Source organism: Cyprinus carpio, chromosome A23 (assembly GCF_018340385.1).
Source record: "Cyprinus carpio isolate SPL01 chromosome A23, ASM1834038v1, whole genome shotgun sequence".
Lineage (NCBI taxonomy): Eukaryota > Metazoa > Chordata > Actinopteri > Cypriniformes > Cyprinidae > Cyprinus > Cyprinus carpio.
In genome coordinates, this window is record NC_056594.1 from 21,277,518 (window position 1) to 21,296,457 (window position 18,940).

The 18,940-nt window shown below is 36.1% G+C and overlaps 3 protein-coding genes and 1 long non-coding RNA gene across 5 annotated transcripts in view; 3 read left to right on the top strand and 1 right to left on the bottom strand.

Moving 5' to 3' along the window:
• The window catches only part of LOC109085971 (protein phosphatase methylesterase 1-like), a 576,397-nt gene that overhangs the window by 16,231 nt on the left and 541,226 nt on the right, over nt 1-18,940 (top strand). The window lies entirely within an intron of this gene.
• Nucleotides 1-18,940, bottom strand: part of rnf150b (ring finger protein 150b) — a 581,444-nt gene that overhangs the window by 9,022 nt on the left and 553,482 nt on the right. The gene's annotated exons all lie outside the window — the stretch shown is intronic.
• Nucleotides 7,376-11,640, top strand: LOC109103440. Its single transcript, XR_006153383.1, has 5 exons — nt 7,376-7,485; nt 8,331-8,409; nt 9,304-9,397; nt 10,388-10,496; nt 11,392-11,640. It is a non-coding gene; the product is annotated as an uncharacterized LOC109103440 (long non-coding RNA).
• LOC109102411 (cytochrome P450 2B4-like) lies at nt 13,608-18,053 on the top strand. 2 transcript variants are annotated; one of them, XM_042713884.1, is made up of 9 exons: nt 13,608-13,834; nt 13,998-14,157; nt 14,465-14,617; nt 15,317-15,477; nt 15,853-16,026; nt 16,244-16,382; nt 16,956-17,143; nt 17,210-17,351; nt 17,438-18,053. In XM_042713884.1, the coding sequence occupies exons 1-9, from the start codon at nt 13,640-13,642 to the stop codon at nt 17,620-17,622; spliced, it is 1,497 nt and encodes a 498-aa protein (XP_042569818.1). In that variant the 5' UTR covers nt 13,608-13,639; the 3' UTR covers nt 17,623-18,053. The 2 variants fall into 2 exon arrangements, with proteins under 2 accessions (XP_042569818.1, XP_018971309.1); XM_019115764.2 differs by having other exon boundaries at nt 16,241-16,382; nt 17,438-18,051.

Here is an 18,940-nt window from a genome sequence, read left to right on the forward strand (position 1 = left end):
GTATCTCGACACCCCAGGTTGCCAGTTGGTGGCAAACACAACGTATGGCAGCTGTGGAAGCCAGAAAATGATTCTTCCTGACCTAAAAAGCCTCTGCATCCATGTAAAATATTATATGACCAGAGACATTAGAATGAGGATGACATTTTTTATTAATTTACAGTGTAAGGCTCATTCCTGTTGCGTACGTGTCCTCAATCTGGCAACCTGCATGAGCATAGAGAGGGTGGGTTGGGAGAAACATTAATTTAATTTGGACTGAAGTACCCATTTCAACCTCTAATGGTCAATATTATTTACTTCACCTTTAAATTGAAAATTTAAAAGGCGAATTAATTGCAAGATTGTTGATACATGCCATCACCGATGGCTCGTCAATTAAAAGTTCAAATAATAATGGAGACCTTGCTGGAAAATTAAGCTAAACCCAGTTTCCTTTGCCCACCAATCTCACTATATAGAGTCTGTAGCCTATAGCACCGTAGTAAAATCCCAGGCAACCCTTAGTCCAAAGGTTCACTGCTGTTTTTTTACTCTGCATTGTCTGACATGAACATTCCATTCATTTATAAAGAGACAGCACCGATTCTACAATGGGTTATGTTTGAGAGTTAATGAGTTAGAAAATAGAGAAAATGAAGTAGCCTATAATATGATTAGTTTGTTTAATGTGACACACACACCTAGAGACAGACATGAATACTCAAATTGAATAATTCTGTTTCAGGTTTCTAGATTCTAAGTTTGTTTATCATTGTCATATTATACATTTTGCATTCTGCTCTTTTTATATAGATTACAAGTATTTTAGTTCATACCATAATACATTTTTCAATCCCCTGCTGAAAAAAAAAGAAACCATCATATAACTTGTAATGGTTTTACTGGTTATAATGAAAATCATTTTTTTATGGATTTTCTCTACTGTAATTGGGTCGCGCGCTTTTTGTTAAAACCACTAAATCTTAATGTAATATGTCCCAAAACACTTCAGGAAACCATTATTTAATGGTTTTTAATGGTTGAAAGTTGATGGTTTGTAATGTTTGCAATGGGATTTGTAGTGATGTAGTGATTTTCTGTGATGGTCTCTATTATTGTCAGCAGGGTCACCATGGGTTTTGTGATGTTATTTGCCATAAATGCGATAGGATTGCTGTAATATTGTGAGATAGTAGTGACTGCTTGTAGTTGTGCCTATATGGGCCTATTTGGGAGAAAATCCAGGGCCGTCTTTTACTCCCAGTCCATCCCTGTATGCCACTGTTCATGAGATTCAGCGCTGTGCCAACATTGTACCCTCTGGCGTGTTTCATGAAACAACTCAACAAAACTACGAGGAAACGACATTCCCAAGGTAACGAACAGAGCATGGCTGTGTTGCGTTTATTGATTGATCCACTAACAAACACTCTTTTTAGGGCACCGAGATATTTACTAACTTTTGTTTTATACATTTACTAACTTTTATTTCTAACAAGATAATTACTTACAGTACAGTAATTTTAACTGATAAGGAGCACTGGACGTACCCAGACACTTTTAACCCAAAGAATTTCTTATATGACAATAGACTTTCCAACATTTACAGGAGTTTCCAAAGCTCAGATCTTTGTTTTTAGACATAGCTCTTCAACTTGATATTAATAATTTTAACCCTGAAAGAATTATATTCTAGTTTAATAGTTATGGTTTTGAAAAAGGATGTTGTATTTATTTAAGTGTAGAATCTGCTATCACAATAAATGACTGTAACACTGTAAAGCTTTTCTCTCATAATGTAATCTCTCATGTGACTGCTAATATTACAACAGTCAGGCCTGTACAGGTGTAAACCGGATTTATATCTTGTAGGCATGGCTTGATTCCAGGTGGAGCCGTAGCAAACCCTCGTGTAACCTCCATCCCACATAGCAATTTTTCTCTGGCCCAGCTCCAGCCACACGACCAGCTTTTTCCACATACCACAATGAATAATGGTCCTAGTGTGGACAAGGTCTGGATTCCAGACAAGGGACACACATGGGCCATAGCTGGCCCAATTCTCAGCCAAGTTAATTACCCATAACTGACCATGAATTGGGCCAGATCAAAATGTAACATTGGAACCAAAACACAATCTTAAGTAAACCATATCAACACCAATCTTTAATTAGAAAGCCCAAAACAGCAACACCTGAGCCTAATCCACAGATGAACTAAACCTGGCAGCCAAAATATGCGTCACAAATGGGCCATGACAGATCCATATCTCAACCACCTGTATGACCATAGGTGGCCCTATTGTGGTCCTATACTCTGGTCCAGATGGGTTCCACATGTCAGCCCTAAACAAAACCATAACCAAGCCACTTGATACAGATCCCTCCCAGATGAATATTCACAACAACGACAGTATTCTGAACAAATATTTAATCAGGTTTAATCAGCAAACCAAGTCAAATATATCTCACACATAATGCTTATTTGTTTTGCTTGGTCAGTGTGTTCACCCTGTTGGAGTATGACAGTGTGAATTGGCTTTTAGGTGCTTTGGAAAACAAAACAAACAAACAAAAACAGTACAAATATATATATTTCGATTTTGATATAAGCCAAGAGGAGACTGGTTTTCATTTGCTTCCTTTGCTCCTGTTAACAAACGTTGGTTTTCACGAGACTCACCGGCGCATGCACAATGCCGACCTCATACGTCATCCTCCCGGAGCTGCTTCTGTCTAAAACTGTTGGTGCAAGCTATATTAAAGTGATTATTACGTTTCGAATATGGATATTTTACTACAGGAGGCCTTCATTCACCCCCAAGAGCCATTGGACTGATGCATGCAACACCCGCTGAGTGGCATTAAACAGCATGAAAGATCAAAGACAAAAGAAGAAAGTCATATACACCTTGGCTGACTTGACTGTGAGTAATTTATGGGCTAATTTTCATTTTTGGGTGAACTAACCCTTTAAATAAGGTACTTTCTCTATTTTTGCAATATTCAAGTGTTCATGTCCCTGAATAATAGCTGCATGCACCTAAGTCTGAAGAATACACATAATATCTAGTACACAGAAATCCTTGTGAGTGAGAAGTCTGGTGTGGAGGCTGGATCTGGAACTGGCTTTTGTCCAGGTTATCTGTCTTCACGAACTGCCCTGAAATACAATTCAAACAAACAATGTAGTGTGAGGCTCTTACGTTCGCAATGCTCATTTTGGCCTCAGTGGTGAAGTGTGTAGAAAATTCTGCCAGACTGAAATTTAGGCTTTGGTGAACGGTCTTCAAGAGTGCAAATCAGATTTTCTTAGTGCTGCGTTCGACACCATAGATCACGACATACTCATAGATAGATTACAAAACTATACAGATATCCAAGGGCAGGCTTTAAGATGGTTTAGATCCTACCTGTCCGATCGCTACCACTTTGTTTATCTAAATGGGGAGTCATCTCATCTATCACCAGTAAAATATGGAGTGCCACAAGGATCTGTCCTAGGTCCTCTAATATTTTCAATATACATGTTGCCCCTTGGTAATATCATTAGAAAATACGGGATTAGTTTCCACTGTTATGCTGATGATACTCAACTATATATCTCAACAAGACCAGGTGAAACTTCAAAATTATCTAAGCTAACAGAGTGTGTTAAAAATGTAAAAGATTGGATGACCTATAATTTTCTCCTGTTATGCTGATGATACTCAACTATATATCTCAACAAGACCAGGTGAAACTTCAAAATTATCTAAGCTAACAGGAGTGTGTTAAAAATGTAAAAGATTGGATGACCTATAATTTTCTCCTATTAAATTCAGATAAGACAGAGATATTACTTATCGGACCAGAAAACATTACACAGAATCTCGTAGATTACAAGTTGCAATTAGACGGATGTACTGTTACTTCCTCTACAGTCAAAAATCTGGGTGTTACATTAGACAGTAACTTGTCTTTTGAAAATCATATTTCCCATGTTACAAAAACAGCATTCTTCCATCTTAGAAACATTGCCAAGCTACGAAACATGTTACCTGTTCCTGATGCAGAAAAGCTAGTTCATGCATTCATGACCTCTAGACTGGACTATTGTAATGCACTGCTAGCTGGTTGTCCTGCATCCTCAATAGAAACAAGCTACAGGTAGTCCAAAATGCAGCGGCTAGAGTCCTTACCAGGTCAAGAAATATGATCATATTACCCCAATTTTACAGTCTCTGCACTGGCTACCTATTAAGTTCCGTATCAGTTACAAAATATTATTACTTGTATTACCCCAATTTTACAGTCTTTGCTCTTGCTTACTTTTATGTTCTTTTTCAGTTATAAAATATTTTTAGTTGCCTAAGGTCACAAAACGCTGGACTTCTTGATAGTACCTAGGATAGCAAACTCCACTAAAGGAGGTAGAGCTTTTTCGCATTTGGCTCCCAAACTCTGGAATAGCCTTCCTGATAATGTTTGGGGTTCAAACACACTCCCTCTGTTTAAATCTAGATTAAAAACACACCTATTTGGCCAAGCATTCAAATAATGCATTTCATAATTTTGGACTGCAGTTATATCTGATCAAATATGCATTATTATTCTTTAGCTTGGGTTAAACTAATTAATTTTACTTGGCTGGAACAGCAGCTACACTAATTATGTCTCTATTTGTTTCTCTGTTTTGCCACGGGATTTTACATCCCGTGGTAACTAGGATTTACACAAGCTCCAGTCTGGATCCAGAACACCTGAGAAGAGATGATGCCAACCCCTCAGAGGACCTCAGATGATGCTAACCCAGAGACAACATACAGAACTACCACATTTTTGTTTTTTTTTTATTGTCTCTTCATTGGAAGCAGTCTCTATCACATTTTGTTTACAACTCATGTAAGATTTTTTCTGAACATTTCTGCCGTATACACATAAACTGACAGTTACCACTGATAAGCTACTACTAAATATTGTAGAAACTTAATTTTCTGTAAAGTTGCTTTGCAATGATTTGTATCGTAAAAAGCGCTATACAAATAAACTTGAATTCAATTGAAAGATTTTGAATTTGAATTACTTTTAAGGCTTGCCTGAGGTTTCCACAAGCAACAAAGTCTACTTGAACATACACTTCACTGAAGTTTAGAAAATAATATACATACAGACTGTTACAGTTTGAAGTGGGTTACGTTCACAGTACTCTGGTTCTGTCTTACCGTTATTAATTTTTTTTTTTTTTCTTTTTTCAAATTATGATGGACCCTTCTGTAGGTTGTGTATGAAGTGTCCTCAGTGCAGAGTTAAACAAGATGGCCTTGTAGAACATACAGGAAATATTTTTATATTTTTCAGAATATTTGAAAAACTTTTGAATGTTTGAGGTTTTACTTACTAATCAGATGGTTCATAGTGCTTTGGAGATGTGGAGATGTTCTTTGACAAGAGATCTGCTCCAGCTCTGCAGCACAGCCATCAGCATGGAAGAATATAGGAACAAGATGTCACATAGCCAAAAATATGTAGTATACAATGTCTGGTTTATTAGAAATAAACAAACTACAGCAGAGGTGAAATGCAGAAAAGAGAAATAATAACAAACAAACAAAATCTTAAGATACCAGAATTCACATTTTTAGGTTTTACAGATGCATGATGATATAGTTGAAATATATTGTGAAAAATGCATTTATTTATAGTTCTAGTTATTTAATAAGATTTATCAGATCACTTGTGTTTCCTGCATCTCTGTCAGCAACTCCCATTACAAATTTTCTTGTAACTTCCCATTTTAGTTTTTTTTCTGAAGCTCCTGAAATCACAGCACAATTTATCAGTATTTGTTTGCAATGAAAGTTCAAAACGTGTTTGAAATAGTTTCAGCCCATTAGTTCATGTAAGTGACGTCACCGATTGACCCCACAGTGCAGACTCTGTTTAAATTAATTAGTTTATAGTTACTTCCATTTATCTATTGACAAAGTACCAGCAAAATATTTACAAACTATCAAAATCGCTCATCTACACACACACACACACACACACACACACACACACACACACACACACACACAAAAAAAAAAAATGTGATTAAAAGCTCAATCTTTCATTAACGAGCTCAAATCTACAGTTAGCTTACCTCTAATAGTTAGCCTCTATAGCTAGTTAATGGTTGTGATGCTAACGGTCTTTTTGGCACTAAACCATTCCTGTAAAGTAAAGATTCAACAGAAACATGTCAATTACATGTAAGAAAGAAATATTACTGTAATACTATTCTATAATATAAGATATAATATCATATAGTATTATGAGTCATGAATTTAATTTCACATATATGTAAACACATAAAACGTTTGTTTAATATCATAATTTATACATAATTTATGCATACTAACTTTTATTACTAACAAGATAATTACTTACAGCAATTTTAACTGATAAGCAGCACTGGACGTACCTAGACACTTTTAACCCAGAGAATTTCTTAGATAACAACCCTGCTGAAAAAAACAGCATATGCTGGTAAGGTATATTTTGATGCTGGTTTATGCTGGTCCTTTTGCTGGTTTACCCTGCTGAAAAAAACAATAGAAACCATTACAGAATTTGTAATGGTTTTAATGGTTCTAATGGGAATTCTAATGGTTTTAATGGACACTGTAATGGTCTCTGTTGGTCTCTATTGGTAATTTGCTTTCTTCTATTGGTGGCATGTATTGTCTATTGGATACCATTAAAGGACCAACAGAACACCTTTGGAAACTTCTGGTGGTATCTACTGGACACCAGTAGGAACCATTATGACTCCAATAAATTAAGTGGTTTCTTTGGAAAACTGTAATGGTCTTAGTGGGTAGGCTAGACTGCTGAAAAAAAAATGTAAAAAAAATAAATGAACACACAAACAATAGAAACCGTTACAGAATTTGTAATGGTTTTAATGGTTCTAATTGGAATTCTGTTGGTTTTAATGGACATTGTAATGGTCCCTATGGGTCTCTATTTGTAATTTGCTTTCTTTTATTTGTGGCATGTATTGTCTATTGGATATCGTTAAGGACCAATAGAACACCTTTGGAAACTACCCACCCAGCACCAGACGTCATTCGGACATCGTTTTTTTTTTTTTTTTTTTTGCTAAATCTCGGCCCGTCATGGCCTTCTTTTAGATCAAAAATTGACGTTGAAAGTTGGTTTTTGCTTGTTTCGTCGGATTTGGTCCAAATTTTGCCCTAAACTCAGCAATGGTCTTTGTTTTGTCTTTATGATTTGGTTCCAATATAGCCCCAAAATCTATGTTTAATATTAGGTTTTGTTTGGTCCATCTGATTTGGTCCAAATTTAGGCCAAAATAAATGTTGAAATAACAGTGAAATTCTGCGTGACTTCTACGTGCTGTAATGGGGCGCGCGCGCTGAACTGGAGCGGAGGACGTCACCATGGAAACGAGGCGGCAGCCCAACCGTCAAGCAGCTGAACGCTGACTCTCAATGTGGTTTTCACTATTGTTTTTTAGGTAAGTTTCGTCTATATAATTACACAAATAGTACATTAAAGTGTTTCTGACACTTTATTTCATGTAAATGATACGATTCCGTTTAATATTTACTTTATAGAAATGGTTTAGTGTCGTCAGAAAAAGTCCGTTAGCATCTCCACTGTAAGGCTAACTAAAAGAGGTAACGATAAACTTGAGCTCTTATTTATTAAGTTTGGGCTTTATATGTCATCTTATGTGTGGATGAGCGCTCTCTCTCGCTCTCTCTCTCTCTCTCTCTCTCTCTCTCTCTCTCTATATATATATCTCAACGGATGAATGGAAGTAAGCTAATTAATTTAACCTAAAAGTATGCACTGTACAGTTAACGTTACATCACTTACAATGGGCTGAAAACTTCAGGTTTTGATCTTTCATAGTAACGTTAAACACATAAATACCACTTGTTCTGTTATTTCAGAAGTGCCAGAAAAGAAAAAAAAACCTCTATGACACAGGAGATGTTCCTGATTTTAAAATTTCTGAAGGGAGATAATGAAAACACAGACACACACACACACACACATACTGATATATATATATATATATATATATATATATATATATGTATGTGTATTTATGGTGTGTGTGTGTGTGTGTGTGTGTGTGTTTGTTTGCTTGTTAGTTATTTTGATGTCCACGCTGTAGGAGCATTACTAAATTAGTAAAACTAAAATGTTTAAGTCTTTTTTTTTTTTTGTATATATTCTGTCAATTATTATTTTTCTTTTCTGCATTTCACCTCTGCTATAGTTTATTTATAATAAACCTGTCATTGTATAATGAATATTGTTGTCTCTGTGACAGTATGCTTATGTTCCCAGGTTCTTCCATGCTGATGGCTGTGCTCTAGAGTCATATCTCCTGTCGAAGAACATTTTTAGACATTATGAACCATGAAAAGTAAGTAATTCCTCAAACATACCACTACCATTCAAAAATGTAAGGGTCAGATTTGTAAAAATAAATATTTTATGCTCACCGCTGCTGCATTTATTTGATTAAAATACAGTAAAATAGTAATATTGTGAAATTACCATTTTATAACTATTTTCTATTTCAGTATGTTTTAAAAAGTGATCAAAGCTGAATTTTCAGCATCATTACTCCAGTTTCCAGTGTCACATAATCCTTCAAATATTAGTCAATTCTTATAAAGTGCAAGAAGCTCTTACAAATATTAATGTAAATAGTATTTTTTTTCCTTTGGTGATTTGTATTGTATACCCAGAATGCAATGCACAATGAAGTAGATTCCCATTCTCTAACTCCAAGCTACACACTCTCACACCGTGTCTACACTGGACGCACCAAAGTGACTGTTGAAAATCATTTGAACTTTGTCAGTACATCATAAATAGAAAGAGGCATCAGTTTTACCGTCTGTGATTTGTTGTGTCGTGCCGTGCCACATCCAGTGTAGAGAGCATTACTGATTAAAATAGGCTCTGTTGTATTTTGTTGTGCCGTCCAGTGTAGACACAGTGTTAGAACTCTTATTAAATATCATTACATATGACGCATGTATGATGCCATTCATCACTGATAGATCTTTTCTATTTCATCGATAAACCACAAGGTAACTGTAACATATTTAAACAATATTAATAAGAATAAATAAAAATGCAGCTGTGACTTACTGTAATATTGCTTCTTATTTTTCAGTGGGTTGAAAGTTCTTATTAAACACATAGCTTTATTCTCATCTCTGTGCATTTTCAGACGTTGTGCATATTTCTGAATCAAATCTTTTTAACTTTTTAACATCATAATATTGGTTGTCTTCTCTTTTGTCAGAGTTTAGCTCCAACCCCAGTTAAGCAGCTGATCAAGGATCACCAGAAACTCTGCAGAACGTTGGTCCTCCAGCCCAGGACTGGACACCAGTGTTGTAAGTCATCAATCTAGAAGTTATCCTGCCTCTTTGAAGTGTCATGTTCAGAATATATTACAGGAGATCTCTCATTGTCTCTTAAGGTCCACTCACATTCAGAGCTTTTGCTCCAACCTGCATTGCACCTGAACACATTAATCAAGGTCTTCAGTTTTACAAACTATTAGTGTTGTCATGGTACCAAAATTTCAGTATTCGGTACCAGTACCAGTGAAAATCCATTGTACTCGGTACCAATTTCAGTACCAAAGCAAAACACAAAAAACATGCTAATTAATTCTTTATTATTATTATTATTATTATTATTATTATTAGCTGCACTTATACTAACAATTAACACTTATACTAACAATTAACTAACAGAACACGCGTTCATTTCAATCCGACATTCAGATGTTTATCAGGATATATATACACAATTATATATATCCTGATAAACATACACAGAATGACAGTCAATCACTGATCTTTATTGAACTGCTTTTATAGTTTTAATAATTACTTTATTTGTAATGAACACAATAAAGGGATTTTACAATGGATTATTTGTTTTTTTTACTTGAATGCTTTTGTTCAGATGTAAAATAAAAAGTGAATTATTATTAAGAAAAGAACTGCAGGAAAAGATGCAATGTTGCTCTGTGATTTTGCTTTGGAACCTTTAGAAAACTTTAACCTGATTTTTCTAAAAATTGACTTTGCCAACTCTTTCAACTTCAAACTGGTGTAGTTCAGTAATTTTTTGTCAGATTTCAACAAATTCTACATCATTTTGAAGGACTATTAATGAGAATAATAATAATAATAAAAAAAAAACTCATTTTTGCTCATTGTGACTTATTTTGCCAGCACAGGTCACACATGCTACTTAATTTCCACTTGAGAGTGGTCAGATTTAAAGTCTGAGATTAGTCCATCAGTTCTTGAATTTCAATTTGTTTATGTGTGTGTGTGTGTGTATGTGTGTGTGTGTGTGTTTGAAACAAGAGTGTCTGTCTCAGAAGCTGAAGAAAAGAGGCCACACCTCAGAGGAAATAAGCGCCCCCTAAGTGTACAGAAATAAGATCAGTGACAAACCAGATAAAACTTCTCAGTGGTAAGTATTTACATATCCATATCCGAATGTAATTACTACAACCTCTTATATGATTTGAAGTAAATAGAGACTATGTACCATAAAAAGTAGACAATGTAATTATTCAAGACTATTTGTGACCCTGGACCACAAAACCAGTTATAAGGGTAATTTTTTAAAAATGTAGATTTTTATATCAATAATATTAAGAATTAATTTTCCATTGATGTATGGTTTGTTAGGAGGACAATATTTGTCTGAGATACAACTATTTGAAAATCTGGAATCTGAGGGTGCAAAAAAAATCTAAATATTGCGAAAAATATTTGAAGTCCAAAGCAAAGCATTTTTTTTAATCAAAAATAAAGTTTTGATACATTTATGGTAGGAAATTTACAAAATATATTCATGGAACATGATCTTTACTTAAAATCCTAATGATTTTTGGCATGAAAGAAAAATCGATAATTTTGTCCCATACAATGTTTTGTTGCCTATTGCTATAAATAAACCCCAGCGACTTAAAACTGCTTTTGTGCTCCAGGGACACATTTATTCACTCACTCATAACAACAAACAACACTGAACTACACCTAAACCATTGAGATATTCAACACAGCAGACAATAATTAATGACAATATGCATCTATTAAAGCAGCGTATAAGATAAATTAAAAATTATCTGCTTTAAAAAATGTGTCCATGGACAAAAGTTCATATCTGTCAAGAATTTGAATCTGCTCAAAGTGCCCCAAAGTGTTGGACAAATTTAAACATGATGATGTTTTGTCAACAACTAAGTTTTTGCAATTTTTTTTGAGATTGCCATATAAATATATGTATGGATAATCTCACATACTGGTAATGTGGTTTAAGTGGTACATTGTCCTAACAAATTTTCCTTCTCTTTTGCCAGGTCTAAGACAGCTACAATGAAGCCACAAATGCAGTTCATAGTTCCTGTATTTCTATAATGCATTAATGAATAACAGTAATTAAAAAAAAATGTAATGTCAAGGTTTTGTGTTAATTCCAGCTATGTTGAGTATTCTGTGAATAATTTAGATTTTAGGTGCATATTCTTAATTCTTTGCAAAACAACCTGAACTGTTTGCTATTGAAAGGTTGGTATGTAGTTTAAATAAATAAAAATGATATTCTTGACAAAACCTGTGTATAGTTGTATTAATAATTTAAATTATTTAATTAATCAATGGCCTAATTACCAGTTATCAGGTAAACATTAAAATCAGAACCAATACAAAACTGCAACGGAAACCAATAAATATGTGCAAATAAAGACCAATAGAATCTTGTAATGGAACCATCAGAACCAATACAAAACTGTGATGGAAAGCATTAAATATGTGCAAATAAAGACCAATACAAACTTGTAATGGAAACACCAGAACCATAACAAAACTGTGATGGAAACCATTAAATATGTGCAAATAAAGACCAATACAAACTTGTAATGGAACCATCAGAACCATTACAAAACTGTGATGGAAACCATTATGTGCAAATCGTGACTAATACAATTTGTAATGGAAACCTATACAAACCAATAAATCCTAATGGAAATATGCCCAAAACACACTACGTAATGGAAACCATTTGGTAATGGTTTTAATGGTTAATTGCTGATGGTTTGTAATGGAAACCATTAGAATTTCTGTAATGGTTTCTATTGTTTTTTTCAGCAGGGTATGTTGGTCCTTTTGCTGGTTTATGCTAGTCCTTTGCCAGCAGACGACCAGCATAAACCAGCAAATGACCAGCATAAAACAGCATCCCAGCGTCAAAACATACCTAACCAGCATATGCTGTTTTTCCAGCAGGGTAGACTTTCCAACATTTACAGGAGTTTCCAAAGTTCATGTCTGTGTTTTTAAAAAGCTCTTCAACTTGACATTAGTTTTAACCCTGAAAGATCTATATTCTAGTTTAATCGTTGTGGTTTTGAAAAAGGATGTCATATCTATTTGTTGTAAAGTGTAGAATCTGCAATAAATCACAATAATCACAATAAATGACTTAAGTGCTGTTATACCACGGTAACACTGTAAAGCTTTTCTCTCATGATGTAATCTCTCATGTGACTGCTAATATTACCACAGTCAGGCCTGTACAAGTGTTAACTGGATTTATATCTTGTAGGCATGGCTTGATTTCAGGTGGAGCCATAGCAAACCCTTCCGTAACCTCCATGAGCATTCCGGCAGACTCATGAGCAGAAACAGACACAGATGCCAACAACAAACAACAGTTCACCCAACTATTGTCCCTTTTAAAGTATGTTGATTTAGTCCAGGTGCAAAACCATGTCAGCCAATCACCTGCAGTCTAACCACTCACTGAGACATTACAGCATGTTTGAAATTGTTGAACTGGTTGAGTTAATGTATTATTGTGCTATATTAAAAAATTTCATTCAATTTTGATGGTATCAAACCCTCAGTATATTTTATACATGCAATACAAGTATACATTTTTAATAAAGGGTAAAGGTTACACATTTTTGTGAACCTTTCTTCTGAAACGCTTTAAGTACAATGGAGCTAAAATGGTAAATATTAGTATATAAAATGACAATCATAGAAATATTCTCTTAAGACTAAGCAAATAGCATAAGGAATGTTGGGAGGGGAATCGCCAGTGCCCTTTGCTATCACTTCACAGTCACCTTTACACACCTTTCCAGGCCTCTTGCATAATCCCATTAATAAAGACAAGATTAGGGTGTAGAATACCCATTGGCTGTGCTGAGACTTAGTGTACACAATCATTGTCATGGTAGAAGAGAGCTTTGAACTAGTCAGTTATATAATCAACTTGTACAAACTTGTCTTCTGCAGCATGTTTGTTCCACTTTGCAGTGAGTAATAGTCATTTATATCCATTTAATCAGTGATTTTAAAGATAACATGAGTGTTGTGTGTGTATATATATATATATATATATTTTTTTTTTTTTTCTTTATTTTTTTTCTTCATGTCTTTAATGTTTAGAACCTTGCAGGCTTAGCAGTAATAACTTGTATTACTACACAAAAACATGAACTGGCACCTCAAACTCCCACTGTCTCCTCCCACTCTCGCTCTGTCTTTATAAAGCTCACGGTTGTCTGCTGCTCATGTCTGTCTTGGAACGAATCTGTCACCATGTGGACGACTCTTATGAAGTTAGACCTGGTCTCTGTTGGCATTGCTGTGTCTCTGGGCTTAATTTTTGTAGTCCTGTTTGAGATCTTCAGGATTAATTCCTACAGAGCTCAAACTCCACCTGGTCCCAGACCTCTGCCTTTTGTGGGAACCATACCATATTTTTTGAAGAACCCAATGGAGTTCATAAGATCGGTGAGTGTTTGCTTTGATAATAGAGGCTTTGGTTTTGTGGAAAGGTGTTTTAAGATCTCTTTACTCTGTAAAATGTAAATGGTACGTTGACTTCATTCACAGGTGAGACTATGTCTAAGTCACTGTAGTTGTGTTAAAGTGCTGTGATATCTTCTCTGAGCAGTTATCTCAGTATGGAGAGATGGCCACTGTGTATCTCGGGAGAAAGCCAGCGATAATCCTCAATACAATCCAGCTTGCAAAGGAAGCCCTGGTCCAAAATGCTTCATCTTTTTCAGGAAGGCCACATATACCACTTATAATCTGGATCACTGATGGATTCGGTCAGTAATACACTGTACCAAAATTGAATTGGTGTTGTACAATCTTGGTACTGTACATCCACATTTTGATCATATAGAAAAAGTGTTTTTGTATCTGGTTGAAGCTGGTCTCGATCAGTTGTGCAACCAGCCAGTGAAGTTAGAATCTCGAGCTTGAGGTCTTAGTCTTGAAACTTCTCAAGACCATGTAAATGTGGTCGTGGTCTGGATTTGGACCCTCAAGCAGTCTACTGCATCCATTTATGTTGTCTGTCTGTCTTTAATCAACTTGTCTATCTATTTCTTGTTAATATGTTCTCTCTCTCAGGTATAATATTGGTCACATTTGGTCACTCCTGGAGGCAGCAGAGACGGTTTGCTCTGCACACACTCAGGAACTTTGGTCTGGGGAAGAAGTCTGTAGAGGAACGTGTGACAGAGGAAAGCAATTACCTGGTTCTTGAAATGCTCAAATCGGAAGGTTATTGATGATTTTAGTTTCTGTTTGAATGTTTTTTTTTTTTTCAATGTTTTAGGCTTATTGTAGTGAAAGTGAAGTGATGTGTGCGGTGTGTACGGTGACCCATACTCAGAATTTGTGCTCTGCATTTAACCCATCCAAGTGCACACACACAGTAGTTACACACACACACACACACACACACACACACACACACACCCTGAACACACCCGGAGCAGTGGGCAGCCATATTTCTATAGCACCCAGGTAACAGTTGGGGGTTGGGTGCTTTGCTCAAGGGTCTCACCTCAGTCGTGATATTGAGGGTGGAAGAGAGCGCTGGTTATTCACCCCCCCCCCCACCACCAACAATTCCTGCAGGACCCGAGACTCTAACCATTACGCCATGACTGCCCCATAGCATCTCAATCATGTTCCATCTGATTTCTGTTGAGTCTAAACATACTTTAAAAATTCTACTCTATGCAAGTATGCAGACATGAATTTCAAGTTTATGGTCCCATTGTCGATATTTGTATGAGTTCTTGTGTTGCTGTGGTGGTAACAAGCTTTAGTATTCAGGCTAGCTTCAACTGCCATTAAACCAGATGTATCATTCTGAAAGTTAGCTATAAATGTCAACTTGAATTCATTTGCTTGGCAAGATTCTATTTAAATTATTAAAACAGTCAAAGACTAACACATGGTTTTCTTTGGTAGGCAAGCCTTTCAACCCCCAACATGCAACACAGAATGCCGTTTCCAACATTATCTGTTCCATCGTGTTTGGAGATCGCTTTGAATATGATAACAAGCACTTTGAATACCTTCTGGAAATCCTAAAGGAGAACATCTTTCAGACAGGGTCATTTGTTGGACAGGTATGAACAAGTACTAAATATGTTTTTAGCTCGTCACTGTTAAAGTAACCAGCTGCATGTTCACTGTCTGCAGTCCTGTAGGTTGTCGAGAAATTGCACTGTTACTCTTTTGCATTAAGTTAATCTTTACTAGACTTTACCAATAAAGATATGTGACTACTTGACCAGGTATGTCCAATGCTGTCCCTGGAGCATGTCCCCATTTAACTCTAACTCTTCTTAAACTTGTTTGACGTTGTCATTATTATTAGAAACTAGCAGATGTTTTGGAACATGTTGGAACTAAACTGTGCAGGAAGGTGGTCCTCCAGGAGCAGGACTGGAGACTCCTGCAGTTGATGCAATATAGTTATATGTAGCCTTTCTCTTTTCCAGGTTTTTAACTTGCTTCCCATCATCAAACATTTCCCAGGGCCACACCAGAAAATCTACCAGAACGCTGAAGAGTTGAAGGCTTTCATCAGGGAAGCAGTCAAAACGCACAGAGAAACTCTGGATCCAGACAGTCCACGGGACTTTATTGACGCCTACCTGCTAGAGATTGAGAAAGTAAGATCATCATGACCAAACACTTCAAACCCTGTATAATCCACTCTTTGATGGTAGTTGGTGGTAACCCCAATCCCAGTTCTATCCTTGACTGGTTGATAGGAATTTTTTTTTCCAGGAACAATAGTATTTTACAATGTGAAATCGCAGTGAGCTGCTAGGGAATAAGATATGCTTGGTTAAACTAAAATGCTTTGTATTTTCCTTGGAGCAGCAGAAGTCCAACGAAGACTCCACGTTTCATGAAGATAACATGGTAATGTCAGTAGCTGATTTGTTCCTGGCTGGAACTGACACCACAGCAACCACCATCAGATGGGGCCTCCTCTTCTTGACTAAAAACCCAGATGTACAAGGTACTTAAGCTTGTCAGCATTCTGTAGCTCAAACAGTAGAGCTTGGTGCCAGGAATGCCAAGATGATGGGATCGATTCCTCAAGAATGCATGAACTGATGAATATGTCATGTTCTGCAAGTTGCTTTGGATAGAAACTTCTGCTAAGCAGGTATAAAGCATTAAAGCAGTATAAAGTGTTCTGTTCTTTTGCAAACAATTTGTCTAACTTGCTGCAACATGTCTTGAATATGCACAAATGCGTATATTAAGAATTGCCAGTTCATGCCTCCCTTGTTGGTCTGTTGTTGCTTTGAAGAGTTATGTACTATAATATTCTCTTTTCATTCCCACAACTACTGTTGCAAAGCTGTATCATGCATGTTTTTGTGGAATTACTGGGTTAGAATAAATAGCAAAATCTGTAAATGCAACTAGGTTGATACAGATTGTACCAAACAGGGAGTGCTGTCCCAAACGCACCATTGATTGAGCTAAAATAACAAGGGTTTTGAAAGCACCATGTTGTGTCAGCTTAGTTGTACTAGCAGACTAATATTGAAAAATGTACTCATAAGTTTTTGTTTTATTACAGAGCGATGTCATGAGGAGATTGTTCAGGTTCTGGGTTATGACTGCTTACCCAGCATGGATGACCGAGACAAACTACCGTACACATACGCCACTGTTCACGAGATTCAGCGCTGTGCCAACATTGTACCCTCTGGCGTGATTCATGAAACAACTCAGCCTACAAAACTACGAGGATACGACATTCCCAAGGTAACAAACAGAGCATGGCTGTGTTGTGTTTCTTGATTGTTCCACTAACAAACATTGTCTTTTTAGGGCACCGAGATATTAACTAACTTCACAGCGATTTTAACTGATAAGGAGCACTGGAAGTACCCAGACACTTTTAACCCAGAGAATTTCTTAGATGACAATGGACATTTCTTCAAACCAGAGTCTTTCCTCCCTTTCTCCTTGGGTGAGTCACCTGTGACTATTACTTCAGTAGATCAAGAGTGAACATAACTAGGTTGATGGAGGTTGTGTTTTATCTCCATTTATCAGGTCCGAGGGTCTGTCTCGGTGAGATCCTTGCTAAGACGGAGCTCTTTCTCTTCATCACTTCTCTCTTACAGCGGATTAGTTTCTCCTGGCCACCTGGTGTGGAGTGGCCAGACATGAATGGGATTGTCGGTATAGTCCGCTCTCCTGAGCCATTTGACATCATCTGCCACAGCAGAGGATCTTAAGAGTACACTTTCCAAGTTTCCATAGCTATTATAACTCAACTCAATGTTAATCATTTTAGCTCTGAAGAAATTATACTCTAGTTTAATAGTTATGGTTTTGAAAAAGTGACACATATGCTGTACTCATTGTAAAATATTTAATCTGATTTCACAATAAATTACTTCAGTGCTGTAAAACCACTGTAAACACTGATTTTCTTTTCACTTTTTTGTGATGTCATCTCTCATTTGACAGCCAGTATTATTACAGACAGGCCTGTACAGGTCTAATCTAGATGTATATCTTGCTGGTATGGTCCGTATTTTATGTGGAGCTGCAACACACCCTGTTCTTGTGCATATTTGAATTTGTATAACTGGCTGATTAATGGATCATGTACATCATTGTAAGCACGTTATGTATATGCCTGCAACAATCAGTTCATTTGAGTGGACAAAACACACATATGCTTTAGATATCAAAGCTTCAGTACATTTTTTTGGGAGGATACATTATTTAAAAGGACAGTGTTTTAAAAAAGTCTTATTACAAATGTAATGGTTACAAGTTCTTTTAGAACATTTCTTATAAAACATTTTAAGTAGAATGTAGTTAAAATTTGCGAATTTTATTATACCAAGTTAATCATTTATATATCATACACCAAGACTGAGAAAAACAATCCTGAGTTGCCTAATCACAGTTGATACAACTTCTTCGTTTTTTTTATTATTATTTCCTGATTTGTGCGTGACCACATATAAGAATTAAGTGCTTTTGTGGTCTTCAAAGTATGTAAACAATATATTTAAACACTCTATCGTGTATTTTAAGAATACACTCTGTTTTCTTGATTGAAATCTGGTCACATTGAATAAAGCTGTGGTATAAAAAATTCTGGTTATTCTAGTTATACTATATACTATAATGCTATTGTCTGTGGTCACAGTTTAGAGGAGCACAATGTTTAAATTTGTAGTTACTGCTGTGGTCATGTAGTTAAGTGTCCTGTTGTTTTGTTTGTTTGTTTGTTTTTCGACGGCAAAGTATTGTGGGATGACAAAACTGTAAACAATGGCTATCCTCCAGACTTAGTAGCAGCGGGGAGAAGGAATGTCTAGACACCGAGTCCCTTCAGCCGTCCAGCACCTCAGAGTCGAGGAGGAGTGGGCAGGACCTGCGTGCTTTGCTTAAAGTAACAACTTTAGGGTACTTGACCATCAGATCCCAAAGTGCTTTCTTCAGCTTCATCAGGTCAGTGCTTGGTTCTGAGAATGGATGGATGAATGGACAGATAATATAACATGAAAATTTCTGGTTACTACAAAAATAGAGAGA